Source organism: Nomascus leucogenys, chromosome 17 (genome assembly GCF_006542625.1).
Source record: "Nomascus leucogenys isolate Asia chromosome 17, Asia_NLE_v1, whole genome shotgun sequence".
NCBI lineage: Eukaryota > Metazoa > Chordata > Mammalia > Primates > Hylobatidae > Nomascus > Nomascus leucogenys.
In genome coordinates, this window is record NC_044397.1 from 17922856 (window position 1) to 17943472 (window position 20617).

Genomic DNA, 20617 nt, shown 5'->3' on the forward strand with positions numbered 1-20617 from the left:
TATGGAACTGAAAGGCCAGACCCTGGGGAGAGGACAGAGCCAAGGCAGGTTTGGGAGCCAACTGTGAAGCGTTGGCAGTGGGAGTCAGGAAGAGCAACCTAGGTCTTTGCATCCTCATACAACAAGGATGGAGGCCACCTCAAGTACAGATTATGTGCTCAGCAAAGATGGGATTTAAAAGTATAAAACATGCACATTTGAGCAACTTAGGTCATTAAGAATTTGGCCTCTTTATAATGATAGCAGTGTCCACAGGAAGACAGTGAGTGGGACATGAAATTTCTGGTTCTGCATGCGGACTTCTACATTTCTACCAGCTAATTATTATTATCATTAAATTATTAAGCAAAGAGCTTATTCGCAAAGATCAACTTGTTATAAAGCATAAGTCATCCTTGGAAGTGTCGTTTGGTCATTCTAGTAATTCTTGCTTTTAATTCTTTAACAACTATGGGTAGAACTGCAGTGTACCATTATTCCACCTTTGTTTGCACTATCAAAATACCCAAGACGTTGCCAAGGACGACTGAATTCTTAAGCTTGGCCGCAGCCACCCACAGGGCAGGTGCTCACTTCCTCCTCTGGGGTAGAAGAGATCGTGGGTCCCTTTCCAGTCCAGGCTGGTATGGAGAAGTCGTCCCTGACCACAGTGCGCTAGGCAGAGGCCAAGGTTCTAAACTGACAGAACCCACCCACCAGGGCGGTGCCAAGTCCCAGTAAAGGCCGCATCTCCCCAGCTTGGCTGATGAAGAGGCGGGGACCGAACCCTCCAGTGCAGGAGCCTGTGCGGTGCCTGGCTCTCCCACCGACCCGCACGTATCTCTTCCTCGCGGGTCCTACCCCACGCAGGTATCTAGCGCCCCGCCCTGTTCATTTCCCACACCCGGCCCGCTCCGCCCCGGGGCCGAGGAGACGCACGTCTGATTGGCCGAGGGCGGCGGGGGCGGGGCCGGGGCGCCCCCAGAGGCCTAGACACAGGTGCGGGCGGGGCAGGCCGCGCTAAGCAGGAGGGGCGGGAGCCGCGTGCGCCCGAGGACCCGGCCGGAAGGCTTGCGCCAGCTCAGGATGAGGACAGGCTGGGCGACCCCTCGCCGCCCGGCGGGGCTCCTCATGCTGCTCTTCTGTTTCTTGGATCTCGCAGAGCCCTCTGGCCGCGCAGGTAACCGCGGGCGCGTCCGCCCCGCAGTCCGCTGGGTGCCTCGACGCCGCAGCTCTGCTGCCTTCCAGCCTGGGGCAGAGCTGCGCCCCTGGGGCACGTCACGGCTGCTTTGCTGTTGGCGGGGGGGGCTCTGGAGCCGAACGATTGAGTCGCAGGGGTGGTCTGACAGAGGAGGCGCCCCAGTGCCCTCGGGGGCCCGGAGGAGGGCGCGGTGGATGTGGGAGGACAGGGCCCTTCTGGCGCAGAGGGGACGCGGTGCACCGTAGAGTAAGCGCACGGAGGCTTTTTTGGCCGGATGCCCTGCCCCGTCGCCTCTCTTATAAAATGTTGCTGGAGTATGGGCTTCCCCATCTGCCCTCTGCGTCCTGTCCCTCTCGTTCTCGCTTTTCCTTCGCCCCTTGGTCACCTCACCCACAGCGCCAAGGATTCCCAACGATTCCCGGATTTCACTGCGCCTACGGTGAGCATCAGGAAGGAAGTCAGGTTAAATAAACCATCTCCTCCGAAAGTGACCAAGACCAAGAGTCAGCTATGATGCCCTCACCCACAGCCTAGAGCAGCAAACCTTTCTTCTCTTTGGTTTATCAGCTCCAAATGACCCCGCTCCCCCAAGACTGACAGCCTCACGCTGAAGGGCAGGTCGCCTGCTTGGGGACCTGCTGCCTCTCACTGCGGAAGCAGGACCAGAAACAGACAGCCTTCACTGATGTTCGGGGTAGTGCCAGCCCCACCCCACCACACACCCCTTGGCGGCAACCGGTTGCTTTTACTTTCTCTTTTTGCCTGGGCGAGAGGTGTGCAGAGGACTTTGTTTCTTGGTCGGACTGCATCATGGGCACTCAATTGGGCCACCCTCCATCGGCCACTTCTGTTATTGTGCCTATATGAGGAAGGAAAAGACTGTCCAGGCAGTTTGAAAAACGTTAAATTGTGGGCGGCTCTTATTTTCTTTGCAGCTAAGCTAAGTTACCATCTGGTTTAGACTTCCTTCGGAGAGCGATGGGAAGAGATTTCTCAGAGTGTGAATGGCATCATCCTATCTACAGCAAGGAACTTGGAAATGAACCCTGCTCTGAGTCACACTTCTCTATTCTCCTTTGACCCTGTGTGCTAGGAACTACCAAAAGAATCCTTTAAAATAAGATCCTTTATTGCCTTGATAATTTATTCTGCCTGCCCCACAATCCAAGGTGGAAAAGTTCACTGCAGCAACTAACTACAGTGAAAATGCACTCACTTTCAATCACTAACCTCTTGGTTTCCATTGACATATGCTTCAGTCCTGTTTTTATCTCCTTCACAAATTTCAAGATTTCCTTAATTCTTGCAGTCTCTGCAATCACTGCCCTTTATCACTGACCCAAAGCGAAAAGCACCATGTTTAACTCTGTTCCCCCTGTGCTATGTCCCACAGGTTTTGTTATCCTGTATCCTTCCTTACTCCTAGCAGCTACTCTGATCGATTTTTTCTCACCCTCAGAGCAGTCTTGTGGCCTTGTTTGGGGAAGCACTGGAATTTTGAACCCCCAGCCATTTGGGTCAATTTTTTGGCAAGAGCGTCCGCTTCATGATGCTGGTGATGGCATGCACCTCGTCACATGTGCACAGCTAGGCTTGTGCAGGTGGCCTCTATTACCCAAACACTGAAGGAGCACCTCTGTGTCCTTGGGGAGATGCCAGGTGCTTAGCTGACATTTTTGCCTGCTTGGAGAGCTAACAGCTTGAAGTAAACCAATCCATCAGGGACTCCTGAGGTTTCCACCAGCCAACACCACCCAGTCGTGCGTGAAGACTTTCTGACTCCCTGGACATTGCCATGGACTCAACTGTCACTTCAGGACCTGTTTTTGAACTAACAAACCTAGACTTCTGATTCTCTATTGTTGCACCTACCTGTACATTCTGAACACATGGTAGAGACTCTACAAAATGCTTAATATGTGATCTATGGATGGTTCCCCTGAAATTATAAATGCTGCCATCTTCATCCTTCTTGTTTTCCCAAGCTATTTCCCTACCCATTTGTCTGTGGTTATAAATGTCAATATCCAGCTTCTCTTTGGAATGTGTGAAGCTCTTTGGTCTAGGGACCAAAGGCAGGAATTATTTAGTGATCAGACAATAAGAAAACACTGAGAGAGATGATTTGCCTTTGATGGATGTAAAAATACTAAAAATTTATTTTCAATTTATGGTAATACTACTTAGCCATTTTCTCTCAAACACCACTGGAGAATTTATATAAAATGAAGCATATACAAAATGCATCTAGGGGGTAATGAGGCTTCTTTTCAACAACTTCTGCCTTTTAGATTTGCCCCAATATTGTATTTGGAGGTAAATATTAAAACTCCATTGAGGACTGGTATAAAGTTGTAAAGTGAACAAAACCCAATAGAAAGCTATCGATAAAGAATCTATTTTATAAAATAAGTTTTAGAAAATAAAATCTACTCTGTAATTACCTTTTCAAAGTATATTTCTAAAATAGCTTATATGCCTTTCTATACCAAATTTTCTAAATAAGGGATTATGTTCACTCTTTCTCAGTCCTTCTTCCAGCTCTTCAACCTGCTATCCCGATAAGGGTCGTAAGACTGAGGCAGTTTCAACAGATCCTGCTAAGGGTAAAGAAAGATACAGGGAAGCATCATGAAAGGATAGGACTCTCCCTATCTAATGTATGCTTATACATACCTTATATATGGAGGCTAGTAAGTTTCCTTCAAGTATATCAATAATTAAGATCTGTACTAAGTGACCACTGTAAGTGTCACATTGAAATTGCATACTTGGTTCAAACAAGGGATTAGTCTGAGAAAAAACATCTATATTCAGAGATGTAGCAGTTTGTTAGGAAGTTTGGCAGCTCCACTTTAACATGGCTACTCCACACCTCTCCTGTAGTGTTTGTGTTTCAATCTAGGACTCCTAACTGCTGCTTTTTCCACTGTATAAAGAAATGTAGCTAATCCATTGGATTCTACAAAAACTTTGAAAAATCCAGAACTGCAAACTGCAAAGGAAGGCAAAGCTGCTGCTTCCCCAGTTCACCTGTTTGGGATCGAGCACACAAAGCAGAATGCCCGGGAAAGACAGCAGCAAGACTACAGGGCAGGAGAGGGGATGTTTCCAACAAGGGTGATGGGCACGTCTCCTACAGGAGCAGACTTCTTTTTTCTTCTGTAATTTTTGAGACTTTGGAATGCAAGATTTATTTTGGAGAGGCAAGAGAGAATAGTTTGGAAAAGATGTAGATCAGAGATCTGAGTAACTATTGAATTGTGGGAGAAGGCCATGAGAGAAAGTGTAAGTAGTAATCTTATAGTACATTTTCCTTTTTGGTTGACTGTCCTCCCAGCATGTGTCCATCAAGTAGAAAATGTCAGAGGAATGTCAGAGAAGAAAGTGTGAGGCATGTGGCTGGGCACGGTAGCTCATGCCTATAATCCCAGCACTTTGGGAGGCCGAAGTGGGTGGATCACCTGAGGTCAGGAGTTCGAGACCAGCTTGGCCAACATGGTGAAACCCCATCTCTACTAAAAATACAAAAATTACCCAGGTGTGTTGGCAGGCACCTGTAATCTCAGCTACTTGGGAGGCTGGGGCACGAGAATCACTTGAACCTGGGGGGCGGAGGTTGCAGTGAGCTGAGATTGTGCCACTGCACTCCAGCCTGGGCAACAGAGCAAGACTCCATCTCAAAAAAAAAAAAAAAAAAGTGTGAAGGATGAAAGCTGCTATGGCAAACATCCTTAGCTGCAATCATGTGGAATACTTTTAAATTTCAGATTTAAAATAACTTTAAAGGATTGTTGTTGCTGTTCTTGTTTCTCTTGTTGTTGCTTCTGTTATTTAAAACGAAACAAAAAAAAGTCCTTCCAAAGTTCAAGCTGCAGTCAGACTTAATTTTGTAGTTATTATTTACATGGTAAAATTCCCCTCAAGTCACCAGTCCGCTTCATGATGGGAATTTTTAACTCTGAAAGCCTTTGAATTATTACTAGGAAAAGCATCTGGTGTTAGTGAAACCAGTGACTGTGAAGCTGATATCAAACTGAAAGTGCCTTTTGGGAACCAAAATTTTACAGGTCTTTCTGCTGAACTCTGGTTCATTGACAGTGATTGCTTAAACTTGTCTAAAATATTTCAGCTTTACTCTTATCGACATGATGATTTGTGCTATAATTGTTTAAAATTTTCATTTGTAAAAGAACTAACCAAATTATCCAATTATAGTTTGTTGTAACAGATGTGAATCTTATTCCACAAACTCAGGTGTGCAAGAAACAATGCATTACTTTATTTTCAGAAAACCAAACGAAATTTGATGCTGAGCTCCCATTCCACCAGGTTGCCAGAACTTCAATCATTGTCCTTACTGGGGTCTTTCCCAGCTCATGCAAAGTGCCAGGGGAACATTCAGGGAGGATTCTTCTTTAGTCATGGGATCCCGCTGGTTACCTCTGGGTTTCCCATTGTCCAAACCCACAGGATCTTGAATCTGGTGGCTCAAGACTCATCAGCCATCACTCTGGTAGTTCCTGGAGTTTGGGGTTCAGCCTTCTTAGGTGATCCACACAGTCAGTCCCCCCAGGCTTTCCCCAGATCCTGTCGCCTTCCTGAGGGTGCCACAATGGAGCTGGCCACAGGTTCCCCTACCCTCAGAACCCAGACCTCTATTTCTTCTTGTTTCTGTACCCCACTGTTCTGCTGCTCCCTCAGAAATTTCCCCATTTCCTCTGAGATACCTCAAAGAATTTAGGCCTCCAAAAAATATCTAGGGGGAAGTGGTCTTTAAGACAATTGTCCTTAAATTTTCCTTTTTAGTGGCCACACTAACTTGCCCTAAGGCAGAGGAGCACAGAGGCCTCACTAGTACTTGGATCTGAAGAAAGGAACATATATATAGTGAACATGCTGTGTTAAGGATCGACTTTTCATGTAATAATTTACCCTGCCATAGTAGCTAACATGTAAGCAAGGCAGAATTATGGTCCCAACTAGACTTTTCATTGAGATGAAAACTAAAGAGCTTCTTTTATCTTATTAAATGAGAAGGGAAAAATGAAATAGCAACAACAAATATACATGCTACTCTACATGCTTTACATGGATTAGCTCCTTTCATGCTCACACCCATCATATGAAAACTGGAGCACAGAGGTTAAATGATTTGCCCTGATCCTATGGTTAATAAGTAGCAGGAGCAAAATATGGACCCAGGCGGACTGGCTCCAGAGCCCGTGCTCTGACCCTACACACTGCACTGCCTCTCTGCTCACCACTGTCCCACCTTGTGTAGTCCCCTGCAGCTTAAAAAGAGTGGGAACAGTCTGAGGATGGGAACAGTCCAGTAGTGCTCAGACTCTCCTCAGCAGGCAGGGAGCAAGGCACTTCAACCACATAATCTACAATCTGTCTGTCCATTTGACTCAGCTAATGACCCCTTCACCATCGTCCATGGAAATACGGGCAAGTGCATCAAGCCAGTGTATGGCTGGATAGTAGCAGACGACTGTGATGAAACTGAGGACAAGTTATGGAAGTGGGTGTCCCAGCATCGGCTCTTTCATTTGCACTCCCAAAAGTGCCTTGGCCTAGATATTACCAAATCGGTAAATGAGGTGAGAATGTTCAGCTGTGACTCCAGTGCCATGCTGTGGTGGAAATGTGAGCACCACTCTCTGTACGGAGCTGCCCGGTACCGGCTGGCTCTGAAGAATGGACATGGCACAGCAATCTCAAATGCATCTGATGTCTGGAAGAAAGGAGGCTCAGAGGAAAGCCTTTGTGACCAGCCTTATCATGGTGAGTACTAGAGAGGGACTTTGACCAATTTACTGTTGTGCTTGTCACATGTGGCATTGAACATGCACAATTTAGTAAAAATAGAGTCGTACATTAGTCAGGGCAGTGAGTAAGCTCTTCAGTTCCAGGCACTGTGCAGAACTGAGCGACATTCTTACGAGTCCATGGTATTTGCCGCTACTTTGCAGGTAAGGCTAAGGGAGTTTAAGTGCCTTGTCTGAGGTCACACAGCCATGTTGTGATAAACCTGGGATTTCATCAGATAGATATGTACTTCTTATGATGGTCTTCTAAACCCTAGAGGAAAGGAAACATTAGATTAACAGGAAATCTTTTTACAGTCTGAAAGTCAAATGATCTAATAATGTTGATCTTATTCTAAGTTTTAAAAGAAGAAGAAAGGCCAGGTGTAGTGGTGCATGGTTGCAGTCCCAGCTTCTCGAGAGACTGAGGCAGCAGGGTCACTTGAGCACACAGGAGTTCAAGGCTGTAGTGTGTAATGATCACGCCTGTGAATAGCCGCTGCACTTCAGCCTGGGCAACATAGTGAGCCCCCCATCCTTAAAAAAGAAAAGAAGGAGAAGGAGGAAAAATGCATTTTTTCTTGCCTACGGATTTCGAATAAAATGGGAAAATTTTGAGTGGATTTTCTTATTTATTTTCATTTTTGCATGGCAACCAAATTTTGATGTTTATATTTATGATTCAGCATTTTAAGAGTGGAGTTTTTCAGTTACTTCCAAAAATAAGTATATTAATATTGCCTTGGGGGGAGCTGATCATGGACTTAGCTCTGAGTCTAGGGACTGGATTGCAACTAATTTCTAAGTTAAAGAATGAGTAGGTTTATTTTTTTAACCATTAAATGTAATTAGCTCTCTCCCAAGCAAATATTTTTCATTATGTTGCTCTAAATTACACCAAATGTCGATATGCATACAATTATGTCCTCTAAGTCCTATTATTTCCCCTTGCCTTTCTTTACAAATTTCCCTAGCTTTACAGTGGCTTTCTTCTTCTCTTAAAGATCATTTAAGCTAAATTTGGCCTCAAAGTCAGGATAGCAACTTCGCTCCCATACCTTCCATTATCCATCTGCACAAGTTTTTCTTTCTAGTCTTTCTATTTCCTAGTGAGGATTATTCTGAGAATGTCAAGTTCTGTTGTGGAGAAATATTACAGAATTAGAGATGGGGTTTTCCTTTTCATCAATCCCTGACCTTTGAATAGTTGACAGTCTGTTTCTGCAAGCCAGTTTCCTCCTAAAAGTAAAGCAGTTGCTTTCTGGATACAACTTAATGGCAAATTTAAATTCTGTGCCACAAAAGCCCTTCTCCAACTTGCCAACTAAGAGGAAACAGAGAGCCAAATGAAATACCTTTTAATTGGATTTAACTTGTTTCATTGTATTTGTCCAGGGATCAGAAAGGATAATTTTCTTGGCAGGGTTCTTTTAGTCTCCTAATCTAATTCTTTTGAGGGGCATAGTTGTAATCTTAAACTCCCTCAGTCCCCAGAGTGTCTTCATTTCAATATAACTGTTTTTCCTTTTTATCCTGTGTTTTATTTATGCATTTCTAATGTTCTTCTGAGACAGGGACTGTGGATTTCACCCAGCTGCCAAAGACATCAGTAGCACAAAAAAGGTTAGGGACCTACCCAGGGGACCACCCAGAGAGAGCTAAGCAATGCCACCAGCATAGCGCAAAGGCATGAAATGTTTCTTGACCTTTTCAAATATAATATTTGAAACACTAAAGCTTTTTTTTTAAGCATATATAATTGTCACTAGTCAAGGCATACCTCAAGTTTTAATCTGCACAGAAGCCAGGGCCAAACCTGCCACCTCTTCTCTGTTTCTGTCTGGGTGACTGGTACCATCTAAGTTCTACATGTCAGAAATCAGAAATCAGCAAGTCACCCTAGAGGTTTCAGGCTTGCCTCTTCCACCACTCCAATATAATCAAATATGAAGTCCTGGCAATTCTACCCTTTTCAATTTATGTATATCCCTTCTTGTTCTTAGGTTAGGGACTGCTGTCTTAAGTTAGGGACTTTCTCTAGGACTCCTCTCTCAGACTCTTGATACTGATTGTTGTCCCCACCTTCTTATCTAGCAGTATATAAACAAAACATAGAAGACACCTGAGTCCCAACAAAGTGAAATCCAAGGTTACCTAGCTTGTTACAGCAAAGCTAGGGCTCAAAACCAGTATTCCATTCCCCAAACATAGCTTCTTTCTCTCCCCCTTGGCTTTAGCAGTATAAACAAAGTTTTCACTTGTGACACAAGAACATTAATTTATCACTGTGCCTTGGGTTGCCTCTCACCCCAACTCCTATCCTGTGTGAGTCATGTTCATCTCAGAGAAAACTGAAGTTGCATAAATTTTATGAGTGAACTTCTTTTGACTAGCACCCAGGTGTACATTAATATCATTAAGGTACCTTGATTTCACTAGCACTTTTCAAATTTTGAATGTTTGGTGAACTATGCAGAGGAAATGGACTTTTTGTGGCAGGGTGGCTGCAGAACTATCAGAATTCTGGGCAACTCTTAGAAGTCTGCCAACAACCTCTTTATCCACTGAAACTATTTTGTCTCATGTTACTGATGACATTAATTTGCTAGTTTTCTGCATAATCACCTCATCTCACAAATTTGTAACTATTGCGTAATAAAGCTGTTGTTTTAAGGATGCTATCACCATAAATTTGCACATTCAGAGAAGATTCTTCCCAGGAAAGCCTGTCTTGCTAAGGAAGCCCATGGTGTGTAAGAGGCCAGCATCAGAAAAGAATGTGTGGGAACAAAACGCTTAGTGAATAGTCAGCATAATTTAGCTGCTTCTGGTGTGGTGGTTGTTTGCTTATCATTCTTCAAAGCATATATTGTGACTTAGAGAGCTTATTAATTGAAGCCCAGTTTTGAGCTATGAAATTTAACTTGAAACTTGAGAAGGCACCCACTGATGTCACAAGTTATCCTTATAGGTCAAGACCCTAATCAGAGAGAGCCCATTCTCATCCCTGTCACTTGCAGCTGAGTGCCTGAATGTCTCACTTGACTACTCTGCAAAAATGGGGATTTCCCAGACAAGTATAATACTTCCACTATGGAAGTATAAAGTATAAAGAACAAATGACAGAAATGTATACCAAGGCACTTTGTATTCCAAAAATCAAAGGTTTTAGAAAAGAAAACTGATGGTTCTACAAGGAACAGTCTTTGTGTTCAGGGACTGTCCTCTTAGGTTTGTAATATGGGAAGAGAAATTGGTCATGAGCTATTGGGGGGTTTTTGATGCGGTTAAACTGAAACATAGGTAATAAGCAGAATCCTTATAAAATATAAGGTCAACATACTCTTTAACAGAAGTACCCTTTTGAAAACTGTTTATATGACATGGGAAGACAAAACCAGTGATCTTTAAAAGACTATTTGCCAAGAAAAGCATCCAGAGTATTATTACCTTTTGCTATAGTTCTGCTTAATACATTCTGAGTTGTTAAATGGCCTCACACTTTAGTTAGACGGACACTTGAGGAGAAGAAAGTAGGATCAAATACTGTCTTAAGCACACTTTTAAGCAAATCTGTGAGACATTTTGAGGAACCCTAATTGCCAGTAAACAGTAAACAGTGATAAGATCTGATTACTATGATTTACCTAATGGCCATTATTTGATCTGTTAATGACCGAGGTTTTTAGCAAATTGAGGACTGAGGTTTTGGCAAATTGTGACAGAAAGAGATACAGGGATAGCTGTTCTATAAAAACACCTTTCTAAGAGAATTAGTATTGATATAAGTATCAAACACTCCTTCCAGCATTTCCAGGCATATTTGAGGTTGGAATGACTTTTCAGTTCCCCACCATGTACCAGGGAAAATGATTAAAATAAAAGCTATGTCTACTACCTCACTGGCCCCCAGCCGGTCACATGACTGCCCCATTGACGCTGCTGCTTCTTTCACCCCCCAAATTACCATGCCCTGTACCTTCCTAAGAATCTATTCAGAAATTCAGCAGCTCTTCCTTTTACTTCCTCAAAAACCACAGTCTCAATTCTACCTCCAGTCTCTGAACAATGGGACTATTTGTCCATCTTTCTAATTCTGCAGGTGGTTCCAAAGTCCACACCCACCCTCAGTGGTTCCAAGGTATTTTTCTGGCTCCAACACTTTCTAAAGAAAAGAAAGTAGAGGTAAATGTAACCTCAGCCAGGGTACCCTTTCTGGTGAAGTGCTCTGCGGCCCACAGCAGAGTTAGTAGACCCTCACCTGATCAAGCCAGGCTCTTTCAGCTCCTCATCACACCACAGTAAGTGAAGCTTCACACGGTTGATCACTGAACGCTATCCCCAATTTGCAAAAGCGGAAACAGAGGCTACCAGAGGTTGGATAGCTAGCCCACAGGCAAACAGTGGGTTAACAGGGAGCCAGCATTCATGTCCAGACCTGACAGCACCCTTGCTCTGAATTCCTACACTCGGACATTGTATTCTAAACAACGTTTCTTTTAAAAACAGTTTTAGAAATTAGCCAACTGAAGCTGACTACCCAGTTTTTAACTCCCTTTTCCCCAACTTCCTCTCCAACCCAGAGATCTATACCAGAGATGGGAACTCCTACGGGAGACCTTGTGAATTTCCATTCTTAATTGATGGGACCTGGCATCATGATTGCATCCTTGATGAAGATCATAGTGGGCCATGGTGTGCCACCACCTTAAATTATGAATATGACCGAAAGTGGGGCATCTGCTTAAAGCCTGGTATGTATGGGCTGGTAAACTTTACGTGGAAAGGCAGTACATTTATATGAGGCAATAGGGAGAAGGAAGAGTTCAAAGTGACTCAAAAGTGACTGCAAAAATATTATCCCGGATAAGAAGTGTATGTTTGGAGAAGAAGAGAGAGGTAATGTGTAGCCATGAATTTGCCTTCAGAAGCAGGCCCGGGAGTGAAGCAAGGTGGATGGTGCCATGGAGGAGGAGGAGGAAGTGTTCCACAGCACGGACACCCCAGGGAGAGGAAGTGTGGAAAAGGCATGCACAATTAGGAAATTGCTGCTGACCTTTAGTAGTTTCAGAAGACTAGAGGGGGTAGAAGCTGGGTTGTAGTGGAATGAAGCATGAACAGAAGGAAGTAAGCCTCGTAAGTTTCACAGAGCAGAAGAGACAGTTGGCAAAGGACAAAATTGCAACAAATTTATGTAGTTACAATCTCATTTGGCTTTATTGCAATTCTAGAATCAGGCAACACCTCATTTCATAAAATAGACTACTGTAAGTGTTCCAGTTCGTTGAACAGAGGGGATTGGCTTTGTAGACAGAAAAAGGGCTGAAGAAAGCAAAAACAAAAACCAAAGAGTGGATTGGTCATTTCAAAGTAACTTGTAAGAGCAATAGAGAAATAATTGATTGGTTAACATCAGGTGACTTCAGGTTAAGCATTAAAACAGAGGGAACTTCATTATCAGGCCAATTAAAGATTGAAACTGGCCTGTTGGGGAAATTAGGCAGTTGTCTCTCTCTCCTGATTTCTCAAAAGACCAGATGACAACTCTGTTTCAGTTTGGTGACATGGAACTTTGGCATGGGTGACTCCATTTTGATTTTTGAGTCCTAGGTCAGGAGCTTAGTCCAAAACAGTGGCCTCCTATAATTTTTATTTAAAAAAGCAAAGGGTAGTTTAAGAAAGAGATCAGTTGAAAAACACTTTTAGGATGGTGAAGTCTTAAGTATGTTTATGGCCTGAAGCAAAGAGCGGGAAAGAGAAGAGCTAGATCTTCCTGGGGCTCTCAAAATTGGTGACACTGATCCTTCCACCATTCCTGTGTGTTTGTCAGAGTGCTTTTTCTCGTTACTTTTTACCAGAAACAAACTGTTCAGGATTTGCTAAAGAATTTGCTGTTCTTTAGAAAGACAGAGAGAGACCAAAGTAGCAATTACATCATTATCTGGCACATAACTGAGACAGTTTCTCACCAATTAGGTGAGAGTTACAGGGGATCACGGTACCTGACATGTGATAGGTACTCACAAAATATTACTTAATGGACAATAGGTTGAAATGATCTATAGCAAAGAGAAAGGAAAGAGCTCCAGACCTAAGTAATAATAGTTAATACTTAACAGGGCTCTGCCAGGTGTCAGATACTGTTTCAGGCTCTCAATATATATTAACTCATTCAATCCTCACAGCAACCCTGAAAGGTACCATACTTTATCCCCATTTTACAGATGATCACAGTGAGGCACAAGGGAGATATGTAACTTGCCTAAGATCACACAGCTAATAAATATCAGAACTAGAATTCAAACCCAGGAAGTCTGGCTATGAAGTCCTTGTCCCAAACAGCTACACTAGCCTGACTCATTGAGTAGCTAGCCAGGTGGTATTAGTAATGCTGATCCCTCCTTCGGGAATCTGAGCTTCAGAATGCAGAGTTCTAAGCAACTTGAAGAGATTATACTGGGTTAAGACTTAAGATTTCAGGGTGCAACAGAATCACATGGAGAGTTTGTTAGAACACAGATATCTAGGGCCCAGAGATTCTGATTCAGTAGATTTTTGGTGGCACCCCCAAATTTGGCAAGTTTCAGGTAGTGCTGATAATCCTGGTCTGGGGACCACACTTTGAGGATCATGTATCTAATTAGAAGCCCAGGCTTCTCAACACCTGTAACCTACCTACTAAAATAGAAAAAGCCAGTATTTTCTTCAGCTGTGGTTGATAATAAGCAGAGTTTGGTCAGCCAGGTATCAACTTCATTTAACTCTCTTTATCATTTGGATCAGAAATTTAGATGTGAAAGATTGCTTAGAGGTAATCCAATGTAAACCCCTGTTTCTCAGGTGAGAGGCAGCAGGCCCAGATCAATGAAATGACCTGTCAGGGTCAGACCACATTTTTGTGGAAACTGGTGAAGGATTCTTTATCCTCCTTCCCCACTGTACATATTTACCCCCACTATACCTTGCTGCCTTGACAGGGATGTGTCTTGGTGCCTTTAGCCTCCTGTGGGTGTTGTGTGTGTGCTGGGGCTTTGGGGATGTGACACATACAGTGGTGTTAATGCATGCATATGCTTCCTAGAGTTACTTTTTATGGAAGAAGCAAGATTGTAAGTTTCTCAAACCTGAGGGCTGCTAAATCATGGAGGTCATGTTGTATAGCAAACACACTGCCATCCCACTCCTGGAAGCTTCTGGATTTACAAGTGTAGGGCCTCAGTGGTAATAATGAACCTTTAGACAATGTGCTTTCAGATCCACCCTATTTTGTTTTTACCAAATGTCAGAATCTCTGTTGCTATTTATGCCATAGAAAAATGGCTGAAGCAGCAGGATGTGCCATTCAGAGGATCAACAAGACCAGTGCCCTCATTATAGCTCTGTCACAGTCACCTCTAGGTCTTTGTTCCTGTCTGTGAAATAAGGACATTAGGCAAGATGATCTCTAAAGGCCCTTCCAGCTTATAGGATCATGAGTATAACATCTGATATGTAACTGGCTATAGGAGGCCTTTTGGAAAGTCCTCCAGTTGGAGCCCGGGATGCACTTGACACAGCCTGCATTGGACTTCCCCTCTTGTGGGGAGTACACAGGAGGCTCTGAATATATTTTGAACCAGTTGTCTTGAAAATTTTATATCTCATTCAGGAAACAGCTTGCAGTTTCTTTGTCTGAAATTATGTATACTCTACAAACACATGTATATATGTTTATATGCACATATATACATACATATGCATATATAATGCATATGTAATGCGAATTACATATCATATATTCAATTCTTTATTAAAGTATTAAGGAGAAATTTGGACATAGTTTCCCAAATAAGGTAGTCACTTGGGCTCAATATCTTGGCCATTTAAGCAGCATGTCTGTACACACACGTACACATACAGTGGTTTCTATGCAGGCTGTGGGCAAACCGTCTGTAGTCTGCCACTATGTTCAAATAAGCTTGTTTTCCATTAGCTCAGCACTCACAACATGTGCACACTGAGACTCATATCTCAGGCAGAGAGCAGTCAGGGACATGGGCGAAAACACAGCATTGTAATTGATAGAGATAAAAAGAGAGTGGAAAATAAGAAAGAGTGGAAGCTTCAACCAGCCTGAGTCATTTGGTGTGTTATGATTCCAATTTTATTGTGATCAAAATATGGTCTAAATGAGTGATGGCAGTCTCCATTTGGGCATATCCTAAGAGTATGCAAATTGACTTGCAGTATTTGTAAGCATTCTAAGTAATAGAAAACATTATGTCCTTACTTTATGATCACTAACATGTCTTTATCAACAGAAAATGGTTGTGAAAATAATTGGGAAAAGAACGAGCAGTTTGGAAGTTGCTACCAATTTAATACTCAGACGGCTCTTTCTTGGAAAGAAGCTTATGTTTCATGTCAGAATCAAGGAGCTGATTTACTGAGCATCAACAGTGCTGCTGAATTAACTTACCTTAAAGGTAGATTTTATTTGCATGTGATAGAGCAAATTGGCTAAAATGGTAAAGGTACTTCTTCTGTTTTCATATGCAGATATGTTTCTTTGTATGTATCTTTTCTGACCTCTCTTGGGATTTAAACTTCTACACTGAAACCCATAAGCAAAAAAGTACTGAATGTAATCATATTTCACCATTGAGAAATGTATGTTGTGACGGAAACTAAAGAGAGATTAATGTTCAGAAAACAAGGTTGGGTAGCAAGATTAAACGGCTACCCTAATCCTAAATGAAAGGATTTTTCAAAAAGTGAACAATTAAACTCTTTGAACATTGAAAAATAGAGAATTAAAGGAAGGGAAGGAAGATGGTGAAGTTATACTAGATGGCCTCAGCAAACGTCCTTACATTGAGTGAAAGGGTACAGTCCTCAGGGGCAAGGAGTGTTTTACTAAATCTTAAAGTGGATTTAATAACATGGACACAGAATGGATAAGACTTTGTTTTGTTTTGTTTGGGGGATGGTAGTGGTAATTTTTTAATTTTTAATTGTGAAAACTTAAGAATAAATAAAAACTTTAAAAGACCATTTATCCTAAGAATTTAAGGATCACCTTGTTAAGTTCAGTAACAAACCATATTGGAACTTTGATTGGAATTGTATTGAATCACAGATTCATTAAAAAGGAATTGGCCAGGTGCGGTGGCTCACACCTGCAATGCCAGCACTTTGAAAGGTAAAGGCAGGAGGATTACTTGAAGCCAGGGGTTTGAAACCAGCCTGGGCAGCAAAGTGAGACCACATCTCTACAAAAAAGAAATTTTTTTTAATTGGCTGTTGGCATGTGCCTGTAGTCCCAGCTGCTCTGGAGACTGAGGTAGAAGGATTGCTTGAGCCTAGGAGATTGAAGCTGCAGAGAGCTATGATGGCATCACTGCACTCCAGCCTGAGTGACAGAGGGAGACCTTGTCTTAAAAAATAAATAAATAAAAGGTATTGCAGTTTCAGTATTGTCTTCTCAACCATGAAAATTATATGCTTTTCTATTTATTTAGGACTTCTTTTATGTACTCAGTAAAATTCTATAATTCTTTCCATAGTCTTGTATATCTTTCAAAAGAAACTATATAAACAGAAATTTTAATATTATATTTAAAAATCAATGAACCTAAGTTACTGAGTCCCTGATAAGTTATTCTTTGAATGAAAGACAAACAATTGTAATATATGATAATGATGATGTGCCAGACAGACTACTAAATGCTTTTTATACATTATCTCATTTCATTCCATCTAACTACCTTATGAGGTGGACGTTATTGTTATCCTCATTTTGCAGATGAGGAATGTGAGGCTCAGAGAGGAAACATAACTTGTCCAAAGTCACCCACAAGTATTTAGCAGAGCCTAAATTTGAAGAGTCAGTTTGACTTGAAAACAAATTGTATCACACATATAAATGGATTCACCTTTTATAAGACTGTAAGTTCTTTGCAGGCAGAAATGGGTCTCATGGGTTGTTTTTCACTTTTGCACAAAGCTATAAGCTTTATTGCTATATATTAAACAAACATGTATTGTCTAAGTAATTCAGATACATTCTGTCACACTATTTTATAATAACTGGAAATATTTGATAAATGCTTACTGTAAGCAAGCCCTACTTTCTCCAGATAAATCCGTTAATCATTACTACAACCTCATCAAACAAATGTTTTATCACTAGATAAGGAAACTGATCCTTAGAAATAATATACCCAACAGCATATAGCTAAGAAGTATCAGATTGGGATTTGAATATCAACATATAGAATTGCAGAACTCTATTTATTTATTTGAAAGAGGGTCTCAATATGTTGCCCAGGCTGCCGTGCAGTGGATATTCACAGGTGTGATCAGAGCACACTATAGCCTCAAACTCCTGGGCTCAAACGATCTTCCCACCTCAGTCTTCCAAGTAGCTAGGACTACAGGAGCACAGGATCATGCCCAGCTTACTTTTTTGTTATACTACATACCCCTCTTAGATATCTTTATCTCTTTTTATCATTAAAAGGCCACAGGTCTTTTGTCGTTCTTTTTGTTTACAGCTTTATTCAGACCTCCTTTCTTACTCGTAGCCTTACCCTTTTCCTATATTGTTTGGCACTTGAATATTCAGATCTTTAGAATGAAAATCTGCCAACTAAGCTAAATGGGCTAGTGTTTGGCATTGGAGTTCTATTCCAGACCTCACTGAAGCCTTAGAAAAAATATTGTTGCGAATGAAAAGTGCCAATAAATTCAAGTTTCCTAGAATATTGACATTTGGAAACCGATGACTTCAGTGAGGGAGAAAAGTGCCAAAGTGTGACAATCAAATGTTGCATGATTCTTTATGCCTCAGTTTTCTTTAATAACTCATGAAAGTAATGTAATATGGTAAAGGACCTTATTGTACCCTACTCCTGGCCAGACATGCCCCATATTTAATACATATCATTAATTTTAGAAGTATATCTGTTTCTAATGTTTCAAGTTCCTCTTCCAGTATGAAAGCTTCTTAGGCATATCAATACGCCTAATTATGACTATTGGTTTCCCAAGACCCAAGAAAACTGTGTTTTAACCTCTAAAACTCTGCTTGCTTTTGTTGTTGTTGTTGTTGTTGTTGAGACAGAGTCCTGCTCTGCCACCTAGGATGGAGTGCAGTGGCGCAATCTTGGCTCAGGGCAACCTCTGCCTCCTGGGTTCAAGCAATTCTCCTGCCTCAGCCTCCTGAGTAGCTGGGATTACAGGCACGCACCACTACACCTGGCTAATTTTTGTATTTTTAGTAGAGACGGGGATTCACCATGTTGGCCAGGCTGGTCTCAAACTCTTGACTTCAGGTGATCCACCCACCTTCTATCTTTCTTAATTGCTGATAGCATCTGGTCATCAAATAATAAATTTGAATGACCTATCTCCACTGTACCACGTGTGTGTGTGTGTGTGTGTGTGTGTGACTCTCATTCTGTATCTCTAGTCTGAACAGGACCCTTTGGGCCCTAGAGCCATAAGCCATATATATATATTTTATATAATATATTTTATATATATATATATACATTCCATTGTCTATGAAACAGCTTCTATACATATTTCTGACACAGTCCCAGAAAAACTTGATCATTTGAGGGATCCATGGCTGTCTCCTTCTACTAGATTGAAATTCTCATGAGGGCAAGGACTTTGTCATTTCGGTTTTTATATCCCTAGAACCTGGCAAATAATATGTGTGCCTAATGAATTTAAATTGTCAGTCTAGAATACAGTCAGATCTTCCGAATCTAGAAGTACAATGGAAACTGCTTTTGATAAGTCTTCTATATTAATAAAAGAGGAGTAAAAATAGTGAGACAGCTACTCTAAGAAGCTTCTGTTCTTATCTTAGATGAAAGGGAATCTGACAAGCTAATAGGAGAGCAGAACTGAATTAACTTATCAGCCTTTGGGTTTCTCAATAGTCTGAAGATTTTTGTCTATTAGCATTGCCTGCCTTTGATGCATAGACAGCCTTCTACAGGGATTGCTGCCTTACAATCAAGGTCTGCAGATTTGTTTGTTATTAGTAGAATAAGTCTAATTTAGATAATAACTTAGGCAACTTTGTCACTTTTTAAAAATTTTTTAATTCTTACAGAAAAAGAAGGCATTGCTAAGATTTTCTGGATTGGTTTAAATCAGCTATACTCTGCTAGAGGCTGGGAATGGTCCGACCACAAACCATTAAACTTTCTCAACTGGGATCCAGGTAACTGCTCCATCCCTACCCCCTAAGCACAGAACAAATCTTCAAAAAAGCAAAAGCTTCTCACTCACCAATAGCTTAGAAAAGTTTCACATCTTGGCAACTCTTATTATGGTTACTTCTCAGAAGAATTTTTTCTTCCTAAACCATTCTTAATTGCGGTACTGTTATTGCCAAGCTGAACCACACCATGGACAACTGAGCATTTGAACCTCTAGACCTTTAGAACAACCCTCCATTTTTATGTAAGAGCAAAATGAGCTCCACCACATGGCCCAGGAGCCATTCTATGTCCCTAAAGGACTTGGCATGTCTATAACTCACCCATGCTGTGTTTCATCTGCAGCTTAACTCTAATATGGAATTACCCGCTCGTTTTCAAACTCTTGGGGTCTCTCCCCACTATAGCACCCAAGTACTGACAATATAATGGTTGTATTTTATAATACAAATAAGTACCTCAAAGAAAGTCTTTTAGGGAATAAAACAAGCAAAATGCCACTTAGCCAAAAGACTTTCTTCCCAAAGGAAGGATTAGACAACTTTGAAAAATAAAATAAAATCTTAGGCTTATGACAAATGTAGAACCTAAAGTTAGCACTAATTTCAGTATAAAACTGCCTGCACACATAATAGGAAAACTGAGTTAAGAGCAATAAAATTCCAATTAGTCACTTTAGTTAATTTAGTTTGCTAAATTTCCTTATCAGCAAATGAAGTAATACTTTTATTATTTCAGTAAATAGAATATTTAAAGATAATTTAATCTTTAACTCAAGGCCTTAATGGCATGACAATGATAAATTAATATTTTTATTTTATGGAGTAGCAGATTAAGAGTTACTAACCATATAATATGACCTGGAAGTCATTTGAGGAAAAAGTTTGGTTTTTGTTTTTAAAATTAACTACAACATATCATAATGTTTTCCCCTTAGATCCTATATTTTAGAAGAAAGACATATTTAAGCACATAATTATTCATTGAGGCTTATACATTTCAATTTAGTTAAGTTTTAACTATAATATGAGTTCCCATAAAAGCATAAAATTAGGACTACAAATTATTCTTTCTGACACCATCCTGGCCCTAACTTTCTCATTCTAATGCTTTGAAAAATGTTCCCTTTTAAGACAGGCCCAGTGCACCTACTATAGGTGGCTCCAGCTGTGCAAGAATGGATGCTGAGTCTGGTCTGTGGCAGAGCTTTTCCTGTGAAGCTCAACTGCCCTATGTCTGCAGGAAACCATTAAATAATACAGTGGAGTTAACAGGTATCTTTCTCACATACTCATACAAATAGGTCTTAAAATCATAGTTTTGTGAAAACAAGTAAATCTTTTCCAACATCCATTTCTACCTTTCCTTCTCCTGATACTGACAGTACAGAAAAGTGCTTGATTTTT

The 20617-nt window shown here is 41.3% G+C and overlaps 1 protein-coding gene across 3 annotated transcripts in view; it reads left to right on the plus strand.

Annotated features, from left to right (window-relative positions):
* The first annotated feature begins 997 nt into the window (after positions 1-997).
* LOC100598121 (CD302 antigen) overlaps positions 998-20617 on the plus strand; it is a 146597-nt gene continuing 126977 nt past the window's right edge. For 2 of the 3 annotated variants that reach the window (XM_012496559.2, XM_030796594.1), the window contains exons 1-6: positions 1012-1159; positions 6599-6970; positions 11577-11747; positions 15294-15458; positions 19103-19213; positions 20345-20485. In XM_012496559.2, coding sequence (XP_012352013.2) covers positions 1066-1159; positions 6599-6970; positions 11577-11747; positions 15294-15458; positions 19103-19213; positions 20345-20485 — 1054 coding nt within the window. In that variant the 5' untranslated portion in view covers positions 1012-1065. Of the gene's footprint in view, positions 1160-6598; positions 6971-11576; positions 11748-15293; positions 15459-19102; positions 19214-20344; positions 20486-20617 lie in introns of all 3 variants that reach the window. The other variant, XM_030796595.1, reaches the window with a different exon arrangement.